A 27,628-nucleotide genomic window follows, 5' to 3' on the forward strand; every position below is an offset into this window, starting at 1 on the left:
ATTACTTGCAGGTGAGATATGCCACCTAGCTAGAGGCTTTAACATCATCACTTCAACTAAGTTTCCATTTTCTCAGCTTTTATTCTCACTATCACAGAGGTTCGAAATTTTTCATGCAAAAAGAGAAAAAAAAAACGCTGCTGTAACACTCCCACCTTCATATATCCTGGAAAGAATTTTGACTTACAAGTTACACCCCATGTCAGAGAAAGCAAGTATCTGATCCCCTTTGTTCAAGCCTATACTTCCCAGACAATAGGGTCTCTTGCCAGCATAAAGCACGTTAGGAAGAACTTGTCAGTACAAATCACTTCAGAATTCAGATGCAATGAAACTTAGAATTTTCAATTGCTTCGACCAGAACATGGTATATACAAAGCAAATATATCAATATTGGATTGGTGGTTTCTTTCTTTCTTATTTGGAATGAGATACAAAAAACAGTACTAATTGGGGTGTAACTTGAGTCACGTGGGTTGAGCATTTGTTAAATTTTGAATGGGTCTGAACCTAAGTGACTGAGTCTGGTGTAATTGAAACTCTTCAAATCTGGCAACCTAATTTGCGTCCCTATTTCAAAAACTGTTGAGCATATTCCATGTAAAATAAGAAGATATAATAAGACAAATCCCAATTAATGGAACAAATCATATAAACACAACTAACGCCTTTGAACAAGAAATGAATCAAAAGCAAAAGCAAAATTTTATTATGTTTCACATATAATAGATTATAGAAAGCTTTGCATGACAAAAACCATACAGGCATATACATGCTACAGCATATGCTGTACTATGTGAATATGATTGAGAACATTCCCATGTGATTAATATTAAATACTTCTACAACCCCAGATTCCATGGGTCTCTGTAACTGATTGCACTGCAAAAATCACATCATTCATGTTGTACTATATAAATGTTGGGCTCTGGAATCAATAATAAATATTAAAACTTATTTTGGGTAGCCAATAATAAATATTAGAATGAAGTTGCAATGAACTAAGGGCAGCCATGAACTTCTAAAAGCTGAGCTTTCATTTTAAAGAGAATAATCAAAAGATAAAGGTATGGCCAACAATAAAACCATCAGCATCCATTAATCCATTTTCTCAGCAGTCAACTTGTCCTAACCTCCTCTCCCCCTCCCAACAAAAAAGGCCAAGAAATCAGCCTATCAGATAGAGTAAGTGTTGCACACGGGTTTTGAATCTTTTGATTTGTGATTGATACATATGCTACAAAATTCCAAAATGGACCTTGAATTTCCTAGATTTTTTGTGAATAGAAAAGAGTTCAGATATTTACCTGGTTGAATAGCACCATTCATCTTAACATGTACATGGAAGCCGTTGTTGGACAAAAAGGAAAACAATTATAATATCTACATAATCCATGCCTAAACATAAAAAGAAATTATCCTCAAAATATGCACAAGTTCATCAGTGAGGAGAAATTATCTATTGCAAGTTGAAGGGTCTAGATGAGCTAAGGGCAGGCCAAAAAGTATATAGGTTGAAGTAGTTAAAAATGGTCTGAGGACGAAGGTTCATAATTTAACAACAAATATGTTACTAAACAGCATGGAATGGCAGAACAGGCATCATGTAGTTGATACCATATAGATGGGGCAAGCCTTTATTGAGTTGAGTAGTTGAGGCTGTATTCATTTATGTGTAAGGGACATAAAACAAGGTTTTGGTCATACAAGGGCCAAATGTATAACTGAAATTTTACAGATAGAAGATCTTCTGTACTTCACAGTGAAACAAATGGAGCCATAACAGTAAAGAATGCAATTTTTGAATTAGAAAGGATCAATGCAGACAGGGACACATTTTTAACCGAGAGAATTCCTAATGCAGTAAGGAGATTTAGAAGACAGAAAACTAATCAAACAGTGCAAGGGGAAGAAGACAAAGAAAGCCTGGTAGGTGTCTCTATTTTAAGGTTGGTTTCAGACAAAGAAAAGAAAGTTTGGTTTCAGACAACGGAAGCACTGAAGAAATGAGTAAAGTGTGATGTTTGAGTCTCGTCAGAATATGTTTCTGGGTTCACGGTAGGTGTCTCTATTTTAAGGTTGAGATAAAAGGTTAGGTGGGAGTGAGCAGTTTTGCTTGCTTTTATGAGTTCAATGGAAGGAGGTTTTTATGTGTTTCTTGGGTTTTTCAGTTTTGGTTGGGGTAGGGATCTCAAAATGTAATTGATTATTTTAGGGTTGTTTTTTTAAGGTCTAAGGGGTTAAGTTGATAGTTTTTCCTGGGTTGGGTGACGTCTTATCACCTGGTTGTATCCTCCTTTTTCTGTTCCATTAATAAATTTAATTCTTTATTTATCTTCAAAAAAACAATAGTAAATATGTGCATCACATGTTGATTGTTAAATAGCGAATAAAGGAAGAAACATTGATCTTCTACTCCTCCCTCATCAGATGCCAACTGATCAAAGATTACAAAGTCGTGTGAAGTCAGTCATATAAATCCAGGTCAGTCTAATAAAACTGGAGCTGAAGCTTTATCCAAGTGAAATAAGATCATATTCTAATGCATGTATCCCTGCAAGTAGCACAGGGAGACACTTGAAAGAAAGCACTCATTATCAATAAAGTCTAAGTAAGTTGATATTTGCTACTGTTTTCATTAAAACTTAGGGACACTAGAATTTTTGTGAGGGAATGGATGATAAAACTTGACAACTATTGGTATTCCAAGTACATGATCACACTATCAAGTACATGTAGTTGAAGAAGGGCAAACACAAAATACTATAATATATGAAGTTATGAACAACCAAGTAAGGTAAGAGAACTGAACTAGTACTTGTGGACTTAGGGCAAACTCATGGCAGGGATGTACACAATATTAAGACTTAGACTTTGCAAGAGGAAGCAGAGAATACAAAGTGAACCAAAGTTTTTAGTTCCAATGGCACTGGAACACAAAACATAGAACCAAACTGTACAAAATGAGATAGTAATTATCATCAAGAGAACCATTTATTTCAAGAAGCATCTGAATAATTGATACCATCATTCATGTAGCAAAAAGACCTCATGACCTCCCCCATTAGCAAATCATGATTCTGCTACAAGATTTCTCTAATCCGCCATCTGCTTCATATCTTCTCAATCTTGTTGGCCTTCACAACAGGATTTGCTTTCGCAATTGCATCTTGGCCTGCAGTCTTATAATCAAAGAGACAGTTGTGCTTGTCAGAGTAGCGATGCAGAGAGCAGAACGTTTGGCCGCAGCGACACTTGAAACCCGTCAGTCCCACACGCTTCTTACAGAAGCTGCAACGATTGGCAGGCAGCTTCCCGGGATCCCCAGACGTGGTTCCTTCCTCAACCAGTCTAGCTTTAGCTTCTGGCCCAACTCCAGACTGACCTTTTGTTTCCACGATAGATTCATCAACCTTCTCCGAAACTACAGTAAGAGCAGCAACAGCCTTGGATTGCTTTAGAAAGAAATCTCTGTAGCATTTCGAGCATAGGTTATTGGTTGCGGGAGATCCAAAGAACCCGCAATTGTTCGCACAAAGAATCGGAACATTTGGAGTTTGACATCCATTCTCACCAACTTCTCTCTTTTGCCCCTCTTGCTCCATATCGATGAAGAAAACCCTAGCCAACTCAATCGACTAACAAATAATAAAAACTCTAAATTCCTCTCTCCAGCAGCAAAATAAAAACCCAAACAACTTTCAATTCAAAGGTACAAATTCAATCCTCCAATGAATTAATCCAGAAACATAACGAACAGGCAGTCCTTAAAACTCCAAAACCCTAATCAAGACAAACCCAAAAACAGAAATAAAAGCTGCTAAATTTCCAACCAGGATATTAATAAATGCCTCACCGCTGGCCATGACCGGAAGTGGAAACGAGAACTCGAGCTGATTCAGCTTCAAACCCCATCTTCTACCTGAAGCGAGCAGAGGAATCAATCCAGAGACGAGAACCGAAGCTCGAAATCTCTGGATTCTCAAACCCTAATCGAGTAGTAAATAAAGAGCAGAAAAAGCAATAGCAAAAGACGAAAAAAATCGAAACTTTATCGCGAGGAGAATCCAACAGTTGAATTTAAGATGTCGGTGTCATGGAACCAGACTGATTTCGATGATCTCCACCATCCCCTCTGTTCTTCTCTTCCTTTATTTCAGGTGATCTTGACTGGACCAATCTGTGGAGATGGACGGTAGGGATAGATCGGAAGAGAGGAGAGATCAGAGATCCTCTCCCCGGAAGAGTCGAAGCTACACAGGAAAACTACTGGGGTTCGGGAAGGAGGCGGAGATTGTATCCAGAATTGGAGTTTCGCGGTCACCCCTGCCCGCTGCCCATGGCAACGTAAAGCTGACGCGGCCGTTCTTCGAAATACAGGGCACAACAAACGAACGGTAAGGAAAGGGACGAGGTGTACAAGTACGACGTCAATGATTATGCCATCATCACCATGCCTGCTCGCACGTGGGGTTGCATGTTGGACCGATAGCGGTCTACATGGGTTGGCCCGGTCTAATACCCATTTGAATACATTTATTATGGGCTGGATTCTGATTCCATCTTGTCTGTGTTGGGTGTATCATAAGCTTCTCAGTTTTCACAAATAATAATAATCGTATACGTAAAAATACGTGATAATTGTAAATGATCATAAGGATAGTAATAATATATCTAAAAAGTTCTACAAAATATAGTTTTGATTTTTGGTTTTTATATGTTTTTTGTTTTTTATTATTAATTGGATGTAAATTGTAAAATTCAAATTTGATTATATAAACACTTCATCTAAATATGTGATAATCGGACCAAGTTGTGAAGTTTCAAGTATCATTGACATATCTACCTATTTGGTTAGATTTTTCCTTTTATAATATTTTATTTTTTTGATGTTTTTTTTTTTCTATTCAATCGTCAAAAGATGTAAGATTAATATAAGGGATTGAATAAGGTGAAAAATAGTAGTTCAATTTACAATTTAAATTGTAGAGTAAATAATCAAAAGAAAGCTTCATAATCTTATTTATATTTTTAATAGTAGTGTAAATATAAATTATATATGTGTTCAATTTTTTCCATATTTTTTTATATTTCTATGTAAAAATAATTTTGATATGTCACACTTACCTTTTTTTAATATGATAATTAATTAATATTATACATGATGTACCTAAGGCTCCGTTTGTTTGTGATACAAATGCCAAACTAGGGTATTTATGTACCCATGTTCACGTTTGTGGTCGTTTATTTGATATATAAAAAAGTAATGATTATCAGATAAAAAATATATTTTCTAACACTTTTGTACTATGATAGGAGAGCATTAATGTACCTATTTTTTGGATATAATTTTGTTTTCTTTTAATAATTAACTTTTTGACAAAAGTTTAGGCATTGGAGCATAAGATATTTTGAGCATTTAATGATGGGCCCACACTTTGCACCGATTTCAAACAAACAAGATGAGTGCAAAACGGTTTAAAATGTGAACCATGTTTGCATTCATGAACCGAAAAAAGGGTAAATATGTAGTGTACATAATTGCATTTGCATTGCAACCAAACGCAACCTAAATGTTTTTTTTTTTTGCAACATTTATGTTTTTTTTATATATTTTTGTATTTTATTTTATTAAATTTTATTATTTATTTATGACATTAAATGTTAATACATTTGACCAAAAAGTTGAATTATTGATCTTTGACAAATAGTAAAATAATCTCGCTTTTGGTTAATTCTAAAGTATGTGTTTCATTTTCATTATTAATAAAAATAATTCTTTTTATTACACTTATTTTTTTTAATTTCTACATTCTTGTAATTTTTTATATTTATTTTTATTTAAAATTTTATTACCTAACTATGACTTCATAGGTTTATCAATTTGATTCAAATGGTTGAATTGCTTAATCACCACTTAGATAAAGAATGTTCATGTTTTTTAACCAGTTTTAAAATATATGAATTTATATATATTGTTAAAAATCTTGGCATAGATCTAATTAGTATCATTTATTGGTGAAAAATAACTTAAATATATGATGTAATAAGAGAAAGTGGGAGATAATACCTTTAAGTATAAGACTTAATGAGAGTGGATTAAATAAGGTCAAAAGTAATAATTGAAATTACATTTTCAACCCTTACAATTAGATGTAGATTAAATACACAAATATGGTCATTATAGTACCCATTAAAGCCAACACTAAAGCTATAATAAAATAACTTTTATACCATTTCTTGAACAAAGAAATAGAGGGTAATTTTAGTCCAAAAAAAAGTTTCACACTATATTCACACTTTTATATACATTATAGATCTTCAAACTAAACTTGCGAAGATTGAGCTAGGTATAATAGAGCTTCAATCTAAACCCGATTTGAATGGAACTTGGATCATGAAGCTTGCGAGTGGAACTTAACATTATATAAAATATTTTTAATTCTTTATATGAATAATAAAAAATAATTTTTATATGTATAATTTTTTTTTTATTTTTATGTGGAGTTTAGTTTAATGTTGAATTTGAATTGAACTGAACTTAAATCTATAAACTTTTGAATTGAGGCGAATTCAAGTTTAAATCTTTAGTTCAAATCGAACTCAAACTTGAACTTGAACCTCATTTTTTTTTTATTGAGCTGAACTCAAATAGTCAAATATTTCATATTAATTTGAATCCACCCACTTAATTTATCAAAATATGAGGGGCCATGATGTTGAAGTTGGATCTATTATAGACCCAATGATTGATCGCCACCTATTTGGTCTTCTCATGTGTGGTTTACTTAATTGAATCCGTGGTTAGGCTAATAGTTTTGACATTTATCTTTTAATTCGCATAGTCCAAGAATCCCATAATTGTAGTTTTTTTCTTCCCATCCTATTTTTACTCTTCATCTCTTCCTCATACTCTCTTCCTTTGCCCAAAACCGAATCTATTGTTTTTCTTCTGTACAAACTCAACTAAAACAACCAAAAAACTTTAATTAAAAGAATCAAATCCCATCAGTTCCAAAAAAGTCAGAGATCCATATTGATCAATAGTTGAGATCTTTTTACTTTTAATTGGGTTTTGAATCTTTGTCCAATTGGATTTTATGTTGTTGTATAATCTTATTTGGAATGTAACATGACGATAAACAGTTGTAATGGATTGATTCATTACAATACTGGCATATTTCAATAATGTAAGTTAAATGGATTATTTGAATATGATTTCCCTTCTTTTGAACGCCATTGTTTTTAATAAATAATTATTAAGACAACTCTACCCCTATTATTTACGTATTGTCTTAAAATATCCTTAAGTTTTCTGACAATTGTCTAAACCTCCTATTGTCATTAACTTTTCGTCACACTACATTTACATGCATTCCGGATTCAGTGCGTTTGGATTTGAAGGGATTTTCTATTTGAGCTCATTAAATTTTTGACACGTCATTCGGTGCTCTACTTACCATTATTTACAACCGGTTGAAAATGTTATGACTGTCAAAATTAGTTTTAAATAAAAAATTGATAACTAAGTTAAATTATGAATAGAAAATTTCAAAGCCCTCTCGTTCCTAGACTCTAACCTTTCTCCCCCAACCCCACCATTAACAGCAACAAGCCTTCATCAACGGTGTTCAAATCGCAACAGAACGACGACTGTGGATTTTAACGGCAACGGCAACAGTGTTAACGGAAAGTTTCAAGCATCAAGAGTATTCAAAGGAAAGCTGGTATCTGCGTCTAGGTTTTTCCATATTTCCTTCTTGAATGCTGATGACATAATCTTTTATTTTTATTTTCTTTTTAATTCTAGTAGATAGTAATGTTGTATGAAACATTTCTCCCCAAGCAGTTGCCAATTCTTGAGTTTTTTTTTTATTAAATTCAAAAGTTGTTTTTTTTTTTTTTTTTTGTATTCCTGAAAATCTAATTATTACATGTCTCCCATATAACATGACAAACAACAATGGAAAGAAAAAACCACAATTTTATTTCCCATTTTATGGATGGGAGATTGCTGAGTCAACTCCAAATATGTATCTATCTTGTATTTTATTACTAACTCAAAAAATTAAAACAAGGTATGTTCATTTTTTGTTTTTTATTGCATAATTGATGTTGGCACTAAAATTTATTTACTTTTTGCTCATGTGGAAAATCAACTATTAAACCCAAGTCTACTGCCATCCAAATAATGAAAAGGTGTCACAATCATTGATCTTATATATATTATACCGGGGTTAAATTTTTTTTTTCACCAACTAATAATGTCTTATTTACATATTCTATTCTTAAAGCAATAATCTTGGTACTAGAAGTTGTTACTCAAATATTCTCTAAACACCTCTAGAAAACGAAAAACGATGGCATCCCCAACTTTTAATTATTAATAAGGAAGATTAGAAAACAAAACAAAAACAAAGAATGATGGATGTAAAATCATTGGTCCATTTTGTTATTTTGTGCTTGCTATGTATCTCATTTGCAATATATGACTGATTCATTTCATTCAAATATTTTCAATATGTCATTTATGAAAATTGGGTTTGACATATTTTCTTTCATATTCATTAGGTCAATTTATCAAGTTACCTGCATTGAACTACCAATCACTCTCTCCTAGTATTGACAGATCTCACTATTCATATATCTAAATGTCAATTAATCATATTTATTTGGTATGTTTAAGTAGCTTATAAAGGAACTCCTAAATTTATTATTATTTTTATTAAAGGTCAAAAGAAACAATTTGTGGTGGAGAAGAAGACAGTTCATTTGATATGGATAGTATTTATAATGGTGGAGTAGCACGCCAATTAGAGTTTGAAAGTGAAGATGATGAGGTTGAAAACTTTGAAACTTTGGATGAACCAAATCCTCATCTTAAGTCGCCATAAGTCAATATGGAATTCGAAAGTGAAGAAAGTGCATATTGTTTTTATAATAGCTATGCTAAAAGAAAGGGGTTCACTATTAGAAAAGATTGGAGAAATAAAAACAAGCAAGGGTTGATAACAAGTAGGAGGTATTTTTGTGGCAAGCAAGGTTTTAGAAAGGTAGATAAGTGAGATAAGGGAGTAAAGAAGTGGAGGAAAGAAACAAGGTGTGGTTGTCCTGCTTTCATGACCATTAACATAAAGGAGAATGGTAAATACATTGTTACCCATTTGGAAAAAGGTCATAATCATGATCTTGTTACCCCACAGAGAAGTATATTTTTGAGGTCTCAAAGAAAATTCACAAAGGCACAAGCTGTCACAGCAGACTTGGCCGATAATTCAGGAATTACTCCTAAAGCCACAATTGAGTTCATGGGTAAACAAGCAGGTGGTCAAGAAAATCTTGGTTTCCTTCCATCAGATTATAAGAACTACTTGCATACAAAACTAGAGAGGGCATTAGATTTGGGAGATACAGCTGCAGTGCTTCATTATTTCCAAAAGAAACAAAAAGAGCATCCATCATTTTATTATGCCATACAACTTGATGTGGAACAAAAGATAACAAATATATTTTGGGCTGATCCCCAAATGATTGTTGATTATGAATATTTTGGTGATGTAGTATGCTTTGACACGACATATAGAACGAGTCGTGAAGGTCGACCATTTAGACTGTTTGTTGGTGTAAATCACCATAAACAATCTATAGTTTTTGGGGGTGCTCTACCATATGATGAAACCATTGAATCATTTGAGTGGTTGTTTCATACACTTATCGAGGCAATGTCAAGAAAGAGGCCAAAGACTATTCTTACAGATCGAAGTGCTGCCATGGCGAGTGCTATCAAGTCAATTTTGCCAGATACATGTCATCGAATTTGTGTGTGGCACATGTTTCAAAATACATTGAAGAAAATTAGTTTTGCCTTCCGACGTGGAGGAGAAGTTTTTGCAAGCATGGAATGATATGCTTGAAGTACATGATTTAAAGGGCAATACTTGGTTGCAGAGGCAGTTTGTTATTAAAAAAAAGTGGACCATGGCTTATGGGAGGAATACATTTTGTGCAGATATGAAGAACACTCAGCGAAGTGAAAGCATGAATAGTGTATTAAGAAGCTACTTAAATAACCGTTTGGACTTAATGCGATTCTTGAATCACTTTGAGAGAGTTGTAGAAGATAGTCGCCATGCATAATTAAAGGCTAATTTTGAAGTTGCCCAAAGTTATCCAAAGTTAATGGAAAATGTGATAATGTTAACTGAAGTGGCCTCTATTTATACACATGCTATTTTTGAAATGTTTCAAGATGAATATGCTAAACTATTGGCTTGTAATTGTATTTGTTGTGGGGAGCTTGGTACAATTTTCACATACAAAGTTACAGTTGAATGCAGGAAACGTGAGTACCTAGTTACATTTGATTCATCAAATGAGTTTGGATTGTAGTTGCAAAAAAATTCAATTTGCAGGGATTTTATGTTGCCATGCATTAAAAGTGCTGAGTTTTAGAAATGCAAGAGTAATCCCAAAGCATTATATTTTAAAAATATGGATAAGACTTGCAAAAGTTGGAGTGGCAAGTCGCTACCAAATTTTGTGTCCCATTGTAATTAAGATGGTAGCAAGGGCAACAGAGTCTGGTTTAGCATTTAAATATATTTTAAAGCGTTGTACTAGTTGGATGAATCATGTGAACCAACTTATTGTTAATGATCCCTATTTGAGAACGCTAATATTATGCAATCCAGAGGTGAGAACACATCTGATGTGAATGTTGAAAAGGATATACAATATGTACAAATCCAAGGGATTGCTAAGAAGGAGGGATGCTCTCGTGGTAGCAATAAAAGGTTAAAAAGTTGGTATGAGAAGCCCTCATCAAGGCGTAAATCAAATTCATATATGCCATCACAAAAAATAATATATTTTTTTTATAATATGGATTAAATCTTTTTTTTTTTTTTTTTTTTTTTTTTGTTTTGGGTAATTCAACTTTGTAAATAAAGTTTTGAACATTTTTTTGATAAAGATAGGCATACACGTCTTGAATCAATTTCCATTAGATTTTTTAGGTTTGACCTTGATATAAACTTGGATAGGATATTCAGCCTTGGTTCAATTCCATATGAATTGCCTAACTTTTTTACTTAACACAATGTTGGTTCAATTCCATATGAATTGTCTTTACAAAGCAATAATAAATCCACATTTTATAAAGTATAACCCATGTAAGAGCTTAAAATTTGCTCTTTGTCAATGCTTGAGAAGGATATAGTTGAGCTTTATCTAGTTAGAAGTTAGTTACTTAGTTAATTTACCATTACTTAGACTAACTATATATGCCAATTTTAAACGTCCAAATGAGTCCAAAATAAATTCAGAGTGAACCAATTCATTTCACCTTCAAATTGTTCAATGAAAAGTAAAAAAAGATTATCTTGTTTGATTGACATTTAACGGCACCTTCAAATTGTCCAATTCATTCCACCTCTTGTGATTCCCTTCAAATTGTCCAATGGCAAGTAAAAAAAAGATTCTCTTGTTTTCATGATTAGCTCAGTTAAAACTCTAAATAGATTAATAGCATGGCCTCTAAAAGCTCTACAGGTTTCCGTGGCATTTGATTGACATTTAATGGCACACTTGACTTTGAAACAATGACACAAGTGGACATTTGAAAAGGCAATTCAAATTTTCTTTGAATTTCAAGAAATTATGTTTGCCTCTAAATCCAAAAACAAACCTCCAAAAGCTGAACGAAATCAATCTAAAAGTAGAGCTGCATGAAATCAATCAACAAAACACTCCACTGTATATTTTTTTTTTTGAGAAAGGGTAATTTTCATTAAAAAGAAAGGGGAAGGATATATAGGATGTAAAAGAAATACATCCTCAGATACTAAACAGAAGGATATATTGTACATTGCTGTACAATAAGTCCCTACCCATCATAGATTTAGCAAGAGCATTGCTACTGAGGTCAAGTTTATTGGAATCCACCTGAAAACACAGTGATCTAAAAACGCTTGATTGTACATTGATCCTCTTTTTAGAACAAAATAATACTTTATTTCTGGGTGAGAGGGAAAAAAGTTATTCTCATATCACAAATGACATGGGAAAATGCCACATGATTTCCATTGGTAACTCATCAAGAATGCATGAGAAACACCTGAGAATAAAAAACAAAATTATAATTAGTAACCAATAAATCATGTCTTTTATAGGGTCAATAAGAAGAACTACTGCTACCTATTATATCAGCGATACACATGCCCAAATGTGAGCTTCCCCTCTTATTTTGATTTGAGTGAGTTTCCACTACTTCTGGTGGGTGAGGTACAATTCATACAAGAACCTAGAGAATTGTTTGAACCAATGCAAGGCTGATCTTGTGGTATAATTGTAACCCTCTGTGAATAATTTTTTGTAAAAGAATTACAAATATTACTAAGAATTATTTTGCAAAAGGTCAAAAGATTAAAAAATTAATACACAGTTACCCATTTGTACTTTAGTTGCCACATTTGAAAGGGCTTGATACAAACCAATCCAAATTGTGGCCAAAGTTGGGAAGCATCATGTTCAAACACAAAAATAAATTCTTAAAAGATTATAGATATAATAGAGTAAAATTTGCTCAAAGCCATCAAAAGCCATAGAAAAATAGATAATATTTAAAAGCAACTTATTCAAATATATTGGTCTCACCATCATCTTCCCATTCAACAATAATCACGTTACCTCTACATGACTATAACCAAGAAATTTTGAGGGGCTAACTGCTGAGTATATAAATCAAACTCAAACTACCAAAACAAAAAGCTTTATGATTTAAAACAAATAAAATAACTATTGAGTGACTAATTGGAATAAAAAATGGCTTTCTAATGCAAGTTATGTTTCCTTGCATTCAAAAGGCCTCCATTGATAACTTTAGTTTTTGCTACTCGGCTTCCTCAAGTAGACACCCGATAGACATTTTATCATAATTTGGCCTGAGTTAGTAAGAAGACAAATACTAACAAAGACACATTCTTAATAGTTAATAACAGAGAAAGGAAACAAGTTTGGAAGTAGCAGTATGAGAACCTTTTTGGAAAGTTTTTAGAGGATGATTGGAACTGAGCATAACCCAATCTCAATTAGGCTTGTCAACAAAATGGAAGAAAGTTTTAGAGGGTGATTGGAACAGAGCATCAATCTAAGCATAATATGTTTGTATTAAAAGATAAATATCAGCCATGATAGGGGGCTCCAATTGTTCTTCACCTACAGAGGCCAAGGATGAAGATTGTAGGGGTAATTGCAACGATCTCATCAAAGCAAAATATAACATGGAAGATAGAAACTAGAAAATATTTAAAATATCACGGATTACAAAATTAATTGATAAGATGAATTTTGGTTTGTCTTGGATTTGTTTTTACTTGCACAAGATTCACATGGAAGAAGAAAAAGACAGCTTTGTATCTTGGGCTTGTCTTGCAAATCCAAAGCCACAACTGTAAGAAAGGCTTTATCTTCCCATTAATGGTTGGAGTTTTCTGACCAACTAATACAGGTTAGCACAAACAACAAATGTAAAATAGGACAAAAAACCAAAAAGAAATACAAAAGAAATTAAGAGAAAAAGACTTAGAAACATTCATACAACATTACTATCTGCTGCAATTAAAAAGAAAATAAAAAAATTATGTCATCAGCACTCAAGAAGGAAATATGAAAAACCCTAGACACAGATACCAACTTTCATCCGAATACTTTTGATGCTTAAAACCTTCTGTTAACACCATTGCCGTTGCCGATAAAATCCACAGTCGTCGTTCTATTGCGGTTTGGACACTGTTGACGAAGGCTTGTTGTTATTAATGGTGGGGTTGGGGGAGAAAGGCTACAGTTTGGGAATGAGAGGGCTTTGAAATTTTCTGTCAATAATTTAATTTAGTTATCAATTTTTTATTTAAAACTAATCAGCCCAGATCAGAATTTTATAGCTCTATAGTACAGGGGAATGCATCCTGACCATGAATTGATGCCAAATTCATGGATAGGATGTGGTTTATGTAGGGGGAGAGGGCTAGTAGTAAGGGGGGCTGGAATTCAGGATTATGCATCGGGTGTTTCCGTATTCTCCGAACTAATTTTGGCAGTCATACGTTTTCAACAGGTTGTAAATAATGATAAATGGAGCATGGAATGACGTGTCAAAAATTTAATAGATTCGAAGAGAAAATCCCTTCGACTCCAAACGCACCGAATCCGGAGTGTTGTGATATTACGTGATTAATATATTTTTAAAAATTCCTAAAATACCTTTCTCACTCTTCTTCTTGTTCTAGTCTCCTCTATCATTGTCGAACGACAGTTTTACCATTATCATTCTCTCTCTTTTTTCTCTCATTTCATCCTTTCAGTCTCTCTCTCTATCCCTTTCTTGTTTTTCTCTCTCTTGATTCTCCTCCACAAGGTTCCCCTGTTTTTTTGTTGTTCAAACTGAATCACCACCACAGTTGGTCCTCCTCCTTTTACTACAGAAGCGTTTCTTTTTTGGTTTTCATGTCCTACACAATCTCCTCCCTAAAACCCTCTAATTCCCTTGACTTCCTGCGAGACCCTAACTCTGTTGATCCAAATGCCTCTGGTTTCTTTGCTGTCTTTAGTGAGATTAGGGAATTCGATTCAAAGCCCAACTTCTTCCATTCCTTTGAATTCTTCATCGACCGCCTTGATTTCCTGTATTCGCGTGTTGTTCGACATGTCTCCCCGTCCCGTTCCTTTTTCAACCTTCGATATTAGCTAGCTCCGTGAACAGACTGAAGGCATTCTTAGCGTCATCGTTGCTTTGCTTTTTGGTGTCGACTGTGGGGCTTTGACCTCTGCTACAATTTACTTGGCGCCATTGTTGATCACAAACAAGTATAAAATCTGTGAATATTAAGGCAACAGTGATGATTTCTTTGACGATGGTGATGACGATATTGCTAAAGGTAAGAGAATGGGATATGTGAAGATTCCTGCATCCAAGGCATTTGTCGCTCCTGTTGCTTCTCTGGCAAAATAAGTGGTATGACGGGTGATCCATCCAGGTTTGCCATCTCCCAATCTAATCTCACATCACCAAAGCAAAAAAGGAAAGTTAGCGAAGATGATTTGCATGACCTTCTACTGGGGCAAGTGGAAAGAAGGTCACCCTCTTGAAATAACCCACCCCCCACAATTGATTCGAGATTGTGAAAAGATAATTCACAACCTCCTTCCCCTTTTGCTACCCTTTGCGAGTGTTGTCGGTGGGTAGTGGGATCACATCCTCAATACGACCAATTTTCATCCCAGACCGAGCAAGGGCTCTAAATGCATATAGGGCACCAGGACCAGGTGTCTTTGTTTTGTTTCCACCAATAGAACGAAGCTTAATATACAGAGCAGTAATACCAAGCTCCCTGCACCGCTGTGCAACATCTTGTGCTGCAAGCATGGTTGCGTATGGTGAAGACTCGTCCCTATTAGCTTTAACTTTTATGCCTCCAGTAACTTCTAAAGCCGAACTCTTATAACCCAACCATTGGCCGTTGCAGTTGCAATGGTTCGGGGCCTTCGGGCTATGAGTGTTGGGGTTAAAGGAGAACGAAGGAGGGGGGAAAGAGAGAAGTAGCGAGAGAATGTAGAGAGGAATAAAAGAACTATAATTTTTTTTTTGAGTCCATACCCCCGTTAGCGGTCTGAACTCGTTAAATTGTAATTAATAAGGGGGAGTGAGTTTTTTCATTCACGGTTGCAGAAAATTTTCTCCCCATGGGTGCAGAAGATGTGAGAGCTCCCCCATGCTACTCTATCTTTAATTCTCTCTCTTTTTTTCCCCTTCCTACTACTCCCAACTTTCCAAGTCATCACCCTCTCTCTCTCTCTCTGTCTCTCTCCATTGTTGGTTTTTTTTGTAAAAAAAAGTTTTCTATTTGGCAAGATGATGTATTTGACTGAATAACAAACTTCCTATTTTTTCTTATCCCTCCCTAACTTGAACTACTGTGTTAACCTGCTATTTTTTTTTTTTTCTAAATCACAATCTCTCTATTTTTTCTTATCCTTCCCCACCGTGAAGATATTTACAAAAAATTGTTTGTTCTGTTCTCCAACCATTCATATCAATCTCTGTTTTTCTCTAACAATTAATTGATCCCATGTGTTTGTTTTCCAATTGTTTTGATTAACTCTAAAGTTTCAGTTTGTTCAACAAAGGTTGATTGGAGTTCAGTTGTAGAGACCGCTGAGAGCGCTTTAAGAGGGATGTATCTTAGTTTGTGCAAAAGCAGGGCAAGACTGACTTCATTGCTTTTCTCAAATTTATTGGCTTTTTATCATAAAAAAAGTTTGAATATAGCCACTTCCAATCTTCTTTGGTAAGTTAAATTATTTCTTATATTTTTCTTGATTTTTGTTAAAAAATGGGTAAAAGATGCAAGCCCATCCCATATCCACGATGCTTGCATATGCACTCTCCTTCTTTCATGGAACGTACTCGTATGAGTCTATGAGAAGTTACACGTCAACCAACACACATTCCCGGTTTCCTCTATCTTATTATCATTTAGCATCGTCTCCTCTTCTCTTTTTCTCTCATTCATTTTGCATTTTTCGGTTTTAGACTTTGCACATCAGAATACAAAGAATGCTTCAGGTACAGGTGAAGTTGCTTTGTTAGTTTTCCATCGGTTTTCTCTTTGGCCCTTTTCACTTTTTGGTAAGTTATTTACCAGGTAAGTGCATTTACCCATGTTCTTTCATTTCTTAGGTAAATAAGGTAATAACTATTTTAGCCAATAAATTTTTCTTGGAAAATACTTGCTCAAGTAAATCTAATTACTTTGATAAGTTTTTTTTGGAAAACACTTATCCGTATAAGTGCATTTACCCATGTTTTTTTATTTCTTAGGTAAATAAGATAATAACCATTTTAGCCATAAAAGTCCATTATTAAAAGGGACATTTTTGTCCCATTCAAATATTAGCAACTTTTCCCCTAGGTGGAAAAGTTATTTACCCACCTAGGAGATGGGTATCACATCTGAAAAATGAACATAGGATTCTTGGTCAATGGGATATTGACCAACTTTCCCCCTTCTCAAAATCCTAAAAAAGAACACCCCCTTTGTTTTTTTCTCAGTGTGAAGTTGAACGAACATTTTCCCATTCTTCATCTTACAAGTATCTCTCACTCACTTTGTAGCATGTTCTTCTCCTCCAATAGAGAAGGTTCGAGCACATTCCCATTCTTAGTTCTTTCCTAAGGCCACATTCTTTTTAAAATGAAAATAAGCCCCATAGCACAAAAATTGACTAGCCTCAAGCATGAAAAATAATCATGCCCCATCTTGCTCATTTCATTCTTTGAGGAAAATCTACCTATAAAATTGTTGCCATATATGTTTACTTTTGCGAAAGCACTTTTACAAAAGTACTTTTATAAAAGCACTTTTACAAAAGCATTTTTATGAAAGTACTTTTATAAAAGCACTTTTACAAAAGTATATTTACAAAAGAACTTTTACAAAAACACTTTTGTGGAAGTACTCTTATGAAAGCACTTTTACAAAAGTACTTTTATGGAAGTACTTTTATGAAAACACTTCTATGGAAGTATTTTTACGAAAGCACTTTTACGAAAGTACTATTACGAAAGCACTTTTATGAAAGTACTTTTACGAAAGCATTTTTATAAAAGTACTTTTATGAAAATACTTTTACGAAAGTAATTTTGTGAAAGTACAAAAGTACTTTTAGGATAGTACTTTTATAAAAGCTCTTTTACAAAAACACTTTTGTAAACGCATTTTTACAAAAGTACTTTTATAAAAGCACTTTTGTGAAAGTACTTTTACAAAACATCTATGCCAATTGGTAAACATTGACTATTGGAGACTTAGGATAGTGGTTTGTAAATACTGGCACAATTTCTTTTTTTTTTTTGAAGAATAAAAATGAGCAACATAGTCTGAAAAGAATTCATTTTTAGGAAAAAAGTGTGATTCATTGCAATATTTTCTCATTTTGCCTATTTTTATCCATTCTTTTCCATTTTAGAATTTCATAATGGGTAAGAATGAAAAAGAATGAGAGTTGAACCAAACATAGCTTTAGTTGCTAATCTTTGAATTGGAATTGGTGAAAAAGAATGACAACTTTTGAGTTGGAGGGAACTGTCGTAGATGGGATTATAGTTATGGAGATTTTGGCCATTGTTATCAACTTTGTGTTAATATAATATTTTTAACAATATAAATCTATATGTTTTAAAAATGACTTAAAAACAAAACCATTATTTATGGAAATGGTGGATAAGCAATTCAACCATCCAAATCAAATTGATAAATTTATGAAGTCATAGTTAGGTAATAAACTTTTAAAATAGAAATAAATATAGAATATTACATAAGTGTAGAAAAAAATAGATAGATTTATGATATTTTTATTGATCAAATTAAAAAATAAGTGTATAAAACAAGAAAATATTGTTATTGATAGTGAAAATGAAATATAAAAAATTAGTAATAAATAATTCAACTTTTGCGTTAAATGTGTTAACCTTTAAAGTCATAAATAAATGCATAATAACATTAATAAAATATAAAAATAAATAAATTTTACAAAAAAAGAGCATCCGGAAACATGTATAATATCATATATTTATCATATCAAACAAAAAATAAGTGTGACATATCAAAATTACTTTTACACTCAAAAGAACAAAAAAAAAAAAACTATAGAAAAAACTGAATACATCTATAATTCTATATCTTTGTTACTATTAAAAATATGAATAAAATTGTAGAACTTTCTTTTAACTAAAATACCCATTTTTGAGTTTAGTCACTCTATTTAATTCTTACGTATATATATTTTTTAATAAATGAACTAAAGAAAAAAAGATAAACATTACAAAAAGAAGAGTCTAGCCAAGTAGGTAGGCCTGTCAATAATATTTCAAACTTCACAACTCAATTTGATTATCACATATTTAGATGAGATGTTTATATAATTAGATTTAGATTTTTCAATCTGCATCCAATTAATAATAAAAAACAAAAAAATATATAAAATTTATAGATAATTTTGGATATATTATTTCTACCATCATCATCATCATCATCATCACGTTCACACTTACTAATCCCCTGAAAGGTGATTCACTTTATATAAGTGAATTTCATTATTCATTCATCAATTAAATAACAAACGATCTCCTTTAATCACGAAGACTGTAGGGCTTGTGTATTCCCATTAGACTCATGAGAAGGTTCGAATAACCATCGGTTGAGACGCTCGGATGCCTTTTTCACCTATAAGTTTGCAACATATACCAGTCATCTAAAAGAACCAATGGGAATTTAAACATAAATACACTAAAGATATTGAAAATGATGAAAATTGATAACGACTCAAATGTAAACCTATGTTGGGAATGAAATGACATAATCCAATTTGGTGAAGCAAATATCTCATCTATATATCTATATACTTAAAATGCAGTTGTCTATGTCAGTTTATTCTCTATCCTCTTATTGCTCCCAAGTCCTCTTAGAAATTTGCGGTTTTTTATTATGAAACTGTAAAACATAAAAAAAAAAAACCATATATGGGACCATTTAAACTCACCCACAACCATTTTTTTTTTGAAACAGCCCTTAGGCTAAATTCATGGCAACAAGTCATCTTCTAGTATAGGAATAAGAAAATTAGGAGGCAAGGACCAAGTAGTGATCCTACTAATATGACGAGCAAATTTTGCAGTTTCATGGACAACCTTATTTCCTGAACAAGGGATGAAGGAGATTAAAACACTTTGAAAATCTTGCAGAAAATTTCTACAATCAGCAGTAAATTGTGTGAAGTTGTCAAGAGCCGTTTAGAGAGGCATCTAATAGGATATTTGTTATCTTCTGCGCATCTCCTTCAATATGAATATGAGTGAACTGAATGTAATCACTCTCATATAGAGCATCAACATCTTTCACAACAGTTAGATGCATGGTTGTTTGGTGAATTTAAATAGCCTTATGTTCATTTTTTTTTTTTAATTTAGAAAAAAATTCTAAGAGGGTTGGAAAGCATATGAGGAGGAGAGAGAATAAGCTGACATGAACAATTGCATTTTAATTTTAGTAGACTTTCCTTAAATTAGTGACGAATTCCTTTTCTTATTCATACTATTCCCATGGCCATGTTTGGGACTTTGGGAGTGCTTAAAAATAAATGCATATTTGGGCCGAGACGACACCATTAAGCACTTATTGGGGTTTGGGAAAAAGCCCGTGATAAGTTTTTATTTTAAAAATAAGGACTAATTTTTTAAGTCCAAATTTTCAGTTTTTTTTAAGTGCTTATACAATAAGCATTTATTCAATTTTTTTCTTCCAAAATTATCCCTAGTTAAAATTTAAAATACCACTTATAAAACTATCCCTAGTTGAATTTTATAAAAGTATTTTCGTAAAAGTGTTTTTATTGAAGTGCTTTTATAAAAGTACTTCTGTAAAAGTGTTTTTATAAAAGTATTTTTGTAAAAGTGCTTTCATAAAAGTACTTTAGTAAAAGTGCTTTTGTGAAAGTACTTTTATAAAAATGCTTTCATAAAAGTACTTTCGTAAAGATGCTTTTACAAAAGTACTTTTATAAAAATGGTTTTATAAAATTTGAAAGAAAAAGAAGGACAAAATAGTCACAAATGCTTATTAGAGAAAAATGCTACCAAATACCTAATATAAAATAAATAATTATTTTAAAAAATAAACACTTGAAAAAGTTGGATGCCAAATATAAATAAGTGCTTATGTAAATATACACTTATTTTTAAGCACTTATTCAATAAACATTTACTTTTAACATAAGTATTCCATACATGACCTAAATGTTGAAATATTTTGTTTACTTACCTGATCATCCCAGTTAGTTTTCCAGGTGATATAGATAAGCGCAAGTGTTTGTACTCCTATTCCGCATACCATTCCAATCCAGATACTGAGTAAATAAGCCAATAAATTAATAGTCTGTTCAAACTGTAAAAACTCTTATTTAACCACGACGCGGAATGAGTTTTCGGTCACTGGACTATTTGGTGCGGTCCGAGTCTAACAACGGTACCGATCGATAAGTTCACATCACTGCAGTCATAATTTCATATTACTGTTATTTGGCAATCAAATTGTAAATGGTTTAGAGTCCATTCGGTTTGCGATGGGATTCAGAATGGGAATGGTCTATTTCCATAATTTATTTGGTATTTGGTCTAAACGTGAATTTAAATGGGAATTAGAATCAATTAGAATGGGATTTTGTTTTTAAGAAAGGGAAAGGAAATGACTGTTCTCTCAAATGGAATTTCAATTCCAAACCTCCAAACCCCTATTCTCACGAATCAAATAGGACTTTAATTCTTACCTCAACTTTGAGACCAGCAATATAAGCAAGCAAAATCCCACAAAATAGTAGCAGATGATGTTGACATATGCTACTATGGCTTGACGACCTGCACCCACAGCCACTACTGTACACAGAAAGAAGTAGATATTTCAGTTTTGTGTCGTTCATCATCTCATCAATCATCTTTTATCATCCAAACCTTGTTCTGACTATGGAGTCGGCCATATGAGTCCTGTTTTCGTCGTACTTTTCTATTTAAAGTCATGTCCATTATTAAATTATTTTTTATTATTTCAACCCAAGTCCCATTTTTAATCTACCATAGTCTTTATAGCCCTTCAAAATAGGAAATAAAGAAAATGAGATGCTTGCCTGATAAGACTGGTTGAACGCTGTTGAGCAAGATGGAGAAAGCCAAAGGGGGGGAAAGGCTTGACACGGCTTTCGCAACCTCCACACTACTTGTAAATGCGTAGGATAGGATATGACCAAGGGCCAAAGCGAGAATCCAGAATATAGTACCAATCGACAATGAAATAATTACACTGTTTTTGACAGCGAACTTTACCGCTTCTGAGTCTCCTCTACCCAACTCATTTGCAACGCGTACACTGCAATAGAATGGACAAATAGATGTGATAATGCAATTCATTTGCAATGATACAAATGCATGAGAGAACAAATAAAGATAATGTAAGGGCCTCTTTGGTTTATAATTGAAATCGGAATCAAAATTCAATTGAATGGTCTTATTCTTTTTGCCTGTTTGCTTCAGATGGGAATTGAAATTGGAATTTGAATCACCTGGAATGAATTCTTATTCTTGAAGGGAGAGGGGGGGAACAGTGTTTTAAAAATCAACCCGGAGATCGAATCGTTTTTGCCTCTAGCTCACTGATCATTTGTTCGACTATCCAAGTTGGATGGTTCAGACTGTGCTACGTCAATAATACAATTATATATATATATATATATATGTATGTATGTATTTATAAACATGTATTTTATTAATAAATAATATATAATTATATTATACATGTAATATATATTATCTTATACTTTTTAGTTCTGTTTTTAATTTTTGTAATTTGAGGCCAAAAAAAAGGTTGTCTCTTTGACAAAAATAGCAGGGCAAGGTGCCCATGTCCCTTGGGACGCATAAATGTCAAAAAGCTACCCAAAATATATAAAAAAAAAAACACCTCAATTGAACATTGGAGTGCAAAATTATGGCCTCTCAAAGTTTACATACACATTTAGTGTGCAATCCATGACTCAGCTACCAGGTCGAATGAATCAACGGTCCAATCGTTGGATCAAATGATTTTTAACCATCTATTAGATTTTCCTAAAATTGGACCCAAAATCTTGACCAGATAATGGTTCGAGCGGTTCAATTAATTGGGTCAATGGTGGGTTAAAAGCATTGGGAGGGAATGGTCATTTGCTCAAATGAGAGGATGCCATTCCACCAAAAAATAGAAATGAAATTCCGATTCTGACCAATGAAACAATTGAAATCGGGATGAACCATTCATACTAGACCTCTATTCCCATGAACCACACAGACCCTAAATTCTGGTCGACTTTCAACTTCGATTTTACTTTATTCTGCTATATATTTTATACTACTTGGTTTAATTTACACTACAATCAAACAAAATAGGGTAAGAGCTGAAATAAAAATAAGGAATTTGAATCAAATCATTTGCATTCCCTAACTTTGTGCACCAGTCCAGTAACAACGAAATTGCGTTGCAAAGAAACAGGCCATAGTAATTTTGGGGAAAAAAGAACATTTGGCTTTGAGACACAAACGAAATCCATGATCCATACCTAGTTCCCGGATAGAAACCATACGACATCATAAGCTCCCAAGTATTGCCATTAAGTCAAGTTTTTAACGAAGGAGAAGAAAGATTCTTAGCAAATAGAGTAATCTTACCAAATCGAGAAAGCAGATATTTCAACTTCAGCATTTTTCATGTAACCAGCCACCAAGACAAGCACTCCGGTGTACCATATCTCTACGCTAGTTTAAGAGAAGAAATTTTAAGCAAAAAATAATAAGATTGTTAAGTTACCAAGTGAACAGTTAATTGTCACATCCATTCAAATACAAAAGACATAGTCATAAATAAGATTTGAACACTCCCTTATTTTTAACTCCAAAATTTACTCCAAGTGTGGATGGATGGATAGCCACCTAAGAGCAGTGAACACCATCGGTTTTTTAACCTCAAAATTTATTCTAAATGGAGAGACGGTCCTTATAATCTTATCAATGAACTCTATACGATATATAATCTTAGACCCAGAACCGGAAGTGAATTGATTGATTCTTTGGACAATCGGGTATGACCTGATGGATCCAATTATAATGAATTATACATTTAATTGGAACAATAGATTAGAAACTGGATAGATTACTTTATTCTTGCAACGAGGTAGAAGACTTTGCAAGGAATGCTGTTGCTCTTACTGTTTAAAATGTCCACCATGTTAATGTATGGGTTGGGTCAGTCCCGTTATCTTGGCCCATGGGTGCTTTGACAAGTGGGCCTTTTCTCTATTTTATCATAGGGGAATTGTCAGATTGTCCAATATAGATATTCTTTGGCGCAAGGTGCCAACCTGGTTGGTAAGGTCTCCTGCTGACTTGGGATCAAATCCCACCTGCACCTGGGTCGGAGGGGTTTATGAGTTTGGAGGATGGGCTATCCATAGGGGTGTCAATGGTATTCAAAAATTTGATTTTAAATTCGAGATTTGATATAAACCGAATCGAATTCAAATAATTTGAATATTTAATTGGTTGAATTTGGATATCTTATTCATATCGATTAACTAATTGGATTCGAATTTGGACATGACCTGATTTGATTCAATGAATATCTGAAGTTCATTGATTATTTAATTCTTATATATAATATGTAAGATATTTAAATGTTTTATATAATATATAGAATAGTTAAATTATATTAATAACTTATATACTTTATATAAATAAATATTTATTCTATATATTTATTAATTACCTAAAATAATTAATTGGTTGAATTCGAATTGAATTGAATATTCAAATATTTAATTGAATTCGATATTAATTTTTAATATCTTTCGGATATCAAATTTTCTAATCGGATTCAAATTCGAGTATTGCCTGATTTGATTTGAATTCAATCCGTTTACACCCTTGCTACTCCAATGTGTAGCCCCTTGGAGCAAAATAAATAAATAAATAAAACATATATACATTCTTCAACAATTAGTAGGATCATGGATTTTGAAAAAATCAACAACACATTAAGGTCCACAATCCAAGAATTAATACGTGCACCCATAGTATTTGGTCCATATCTCTCCATGAATGACAAGGGAGATGTTCTCAATGTATGGCTGCACTGGATTGACTTAATGGGAGAATGTTAGGAGTGTTTTTTTGGTAGATCCCTACCAACCAAATAAATTCCTTTCATTTTTATAGCACCACCCACATTTATATTTTATAGATTTATGAAAGAATCTCAACATGATCACCTACCAACAAAACATGTTCCAACACCCTCCCAACATGAGCTGACACCACACACCTCACCTTGAGAATGGGACTCATCATAAAAGTGAAACCTGCCATGAATGAGATGTGCATTGTAAGATCATGTTGTGAGGGTATTGAAACGTATTTTGTTGGCAGGTGATATAGACTCCTTTGAAGGCAAACCTGACCATGTGAATTTAAACCAGGGGACGTTTTCAACTCTCCTTCTTACCATGTCCCAGGCTACACTGTGTAGCCCGTTTGCAATACTTTTTCAAATAAGCCATCTTCACGATCAGTTAAGCATAAGGAAAAATCCTTCACCATGTTTTTAATAACATCATTAATCTTAAAATGCTCGGAAACACTCTCAGTATCTAGAACACCACCTTTAACCCAAAAGTTTAACATATTAAGGTTGTGGGCCTATCTTTATATATAAATCCCTTGTAAATTTCTTCTCTTTTATCCCTTTCCAAAGTGGAATGCATCCATTTGCACCTATGCGTTCCAACATATTGATACCCCATAATAAAAAATTTCCTTCTAATCATATTAGACCTTACCAACATAGTCTTGTTTAAGCAACTTGGTCCAACCAAAAATCGAACTTAATCAGATCATGTTTGGACAAAAGAGAAAAAAAAAAAAAAAGAAAAGAAAGAAAGAAAGAAAAATCTACTGTGATCATGAAGGTGGATGCATGAACCACAAGGTTGCATGGTATAGCATTTATGATGTTTTGTTTTATGTAGTTATAAGTTCTGATCAAGGGAGGACTAGCTAGAGATAAAACTTACCAGAGCATCACACCAGATGAAAAAGAGAGTTTGGCAACTGGCCAAAGTTCAGAAAATGCATGTTTAGAGAATCCCTTCCATGTTTGAGGGCACCAACCACCAAAAATATAGACTAATTCTCCAATAACCAGAAACCAAGAAGAGATGATCAAGGCAACCATGGCTCCAGGCACCCCCAAGTTCAGTTTGTCCACAAAAAGCCAGGACACGATCAAGTGAATTACAAATGATGCAGTAGATAGCCATCCAATTATACTGTTCCTCAATTGGGCTTGTAAATACTTTTGTATTGACATGGTAAAGAGGTAATAGTACATGATAGGAAGGAACCATAGAGCAAATTTGCCTGATTCTTGTGACAGCTTCTCCTCTTGACGTAGAAGTCTCATAATAGGAGTTGTGAAGACGAAAATAGGGCACAAAATGAGTGTGGTGATAAACATAATAATCCATGACCGCTGTAAGTAGATACCCATCATGTGGTTAATGCTTTGCTCCAAATGCTTGACCACATAAAGTTTCAAGGGCACTTGACATTCCAAACTGTGTAATGGAAATAGAACCAAACCAACGATCAAGAAAGAGATAGTTTGCAATGTAATTTTATTTGTACTAGTACAAATGATAACAATAGAAGTTCTGATTGGCTGCAAACAAAGCCAGTTGAAGAGCAAAATCAAAAGGAATGTGATGGAAATTAAATAAAGCATACCAGAAATCCAGTTACTAATCGTATAAGAGTAGTTTGGACCACTGCATATGAAGCAAGTTCAGTTTGACCAATATGTCCCATAAATGATTGTGTGGTTGCATTACAAAACTAAATTAATAATTTCATTTGCACTCCCATACATTTGTATTAATACAAATATAATTGCACTGCAACCATACACAGCCTTAAGGGAAAATTTTATAGTCCACCATCTCTATGTGACATGTTTCTTTATTATTTAATGGTAAAAGACTTAAACCTCCTTTGATATTTCTCAAAATTTCCCCTCTTTACAGAATGGACAAAGACCTCACTTCCTTTGCACATTTGTCAAAGTATTTGTTTTTTATAAAAGAAAATAATTTTCATTCACTAATTCAACTGAAAAATAAGGCCTTGTTTGGCATGTCTTTCCATATGGTCTGTCAGCTATTTACAAGCCTGGCAGATAACAATTTAAGTCTTTTCTATTTGGTTTTATGTAGGTTTAGTTGCCGAAAGATCGTGTTCCAAAAAGACACGAGAAGCCCATTTTAGACTGATTTCAGGAAGCTCCAAATGAAACTTTTCAGTATTTTTTTATTCGTCTCTACATGTAAAGACACACCTAAACCAAATGACCTTCAGGTTATCAGGATATTAATGCAAAAGCTTACTATGCCTTTTAATTGTCAAAGTTATCAAAAGATCTTCCAAAAAAAACTTGTCAAACAACCCCTAAAATAAAAATAAAATAAAATTATGAAAACAAAAGGACTACGCACCGATCCAACAATCCACCTTCTCACAAAAGACTTGGCCCGACAAGCTAACTCATGGGCTATCAGATTCTTGAGTCTAAAAAGTTACAGACAATTTTACAGCCAAAAAGAGAATATGATTCACCAAATACATCATACCTACTCAAAAGGAATACCCTCCAAACTCGAATTTAATTAGCAAGTTAATAGCTGACAAAGAGTACAATATTCTCAAGTTGTGACGTTAATGTGACTAAAAAACTTTTAAAACCCAATGTCACCCTTTCCCATCTTTCCCATTGAGCAAAGAAAAGAAAGAATGTCAAATACAACTTCATAGTTATTACAAGGCCATGTATGTCCCTTCATCTTCATGTTACTTTAAGCTCAGTTTGAAAGGTGTACAAATACAAATATGTTCAGTGTAAATACATATAGAATAATATAAAAAATAAGGTTTCATACTCTACATATT

The 27,628-nt window shown here is 33.3% G+C and overlaps 1 protein-coding gene, 1 long non-coding RNA gene and 2 pseudogenes across 2 annotated transcripts; 1 reads left to right on the forward strand and 3 right to left on the reverse strand.

The window, feature by feature from the left end:
• Positions 1–2,975: 2,975 nt before the first annotated feature.
• On the reverse strand, positions 2,976–3,743 carry LOC148851512 (zinc finger A20 and AN1 domain-containing stress-associated protein 6-like). The gene has a single exon (XM_088943704.1). It carries the CDS (start codon positions 3,603–3,605, stop codon positions 3,114–3,116), a length of 492 nt encoding a protein of 163 aa, XP_088799830.1. The 5' UTR covers positions 3,606–3,743; the 3' UTR covers positions 2,976–3,113.
• Positions 3,744–4,188: 445 nt separating this feature from the next.
• LOC148851513 (protein FAR1-RELATED SEQUENCE 5-like) lies at positions 4,189–10,890 on the forward strand (annotated as a pseudogene).
• Positions 10,891–11,616: 726 nt separating this feature from the next.
• Positions 11,617–14,000, reverse strand: LOC148851514 (uncharacterized). Its single transcript, XR_016098817.1, has 3 exons — positions 13,694–14,000; positions 12,196–12,356; positions 11,617–12,115 (listed from the first exon to the last, which is right to left on the reverse strand). It is a non-coding gene; the product is annotated as an uncharacterized LOC148851514 (long non-coding RNA).
• A 5,190-nt stretch (positions 14,001–19,190) lies between these two features.
• On the reverse strand, positions 19,191–26,503 carry LOC148851515 (protein DETOXIFICATION 24-like; annotated as a pseudogene).
• Between the last annotated feature and the right edge of the window lie 1,125 nt (positions 26,504–27,628).

Source organism: Nelumbo lutea, chromosome 5, assembly GCF_056320005.1.
Source record: "Nelumbo lutea isolate HS-2025 chromosome 5, American lotus-T2T, whole genome shotgun sequence".
Classification (NCBI taxonomy): Eukaryota; Viridiplantae; Streptophyta; class Magnoliopsida; order Proteales; family Nelumbonaceae; genus Nelumbo; species Nelumbo lutea.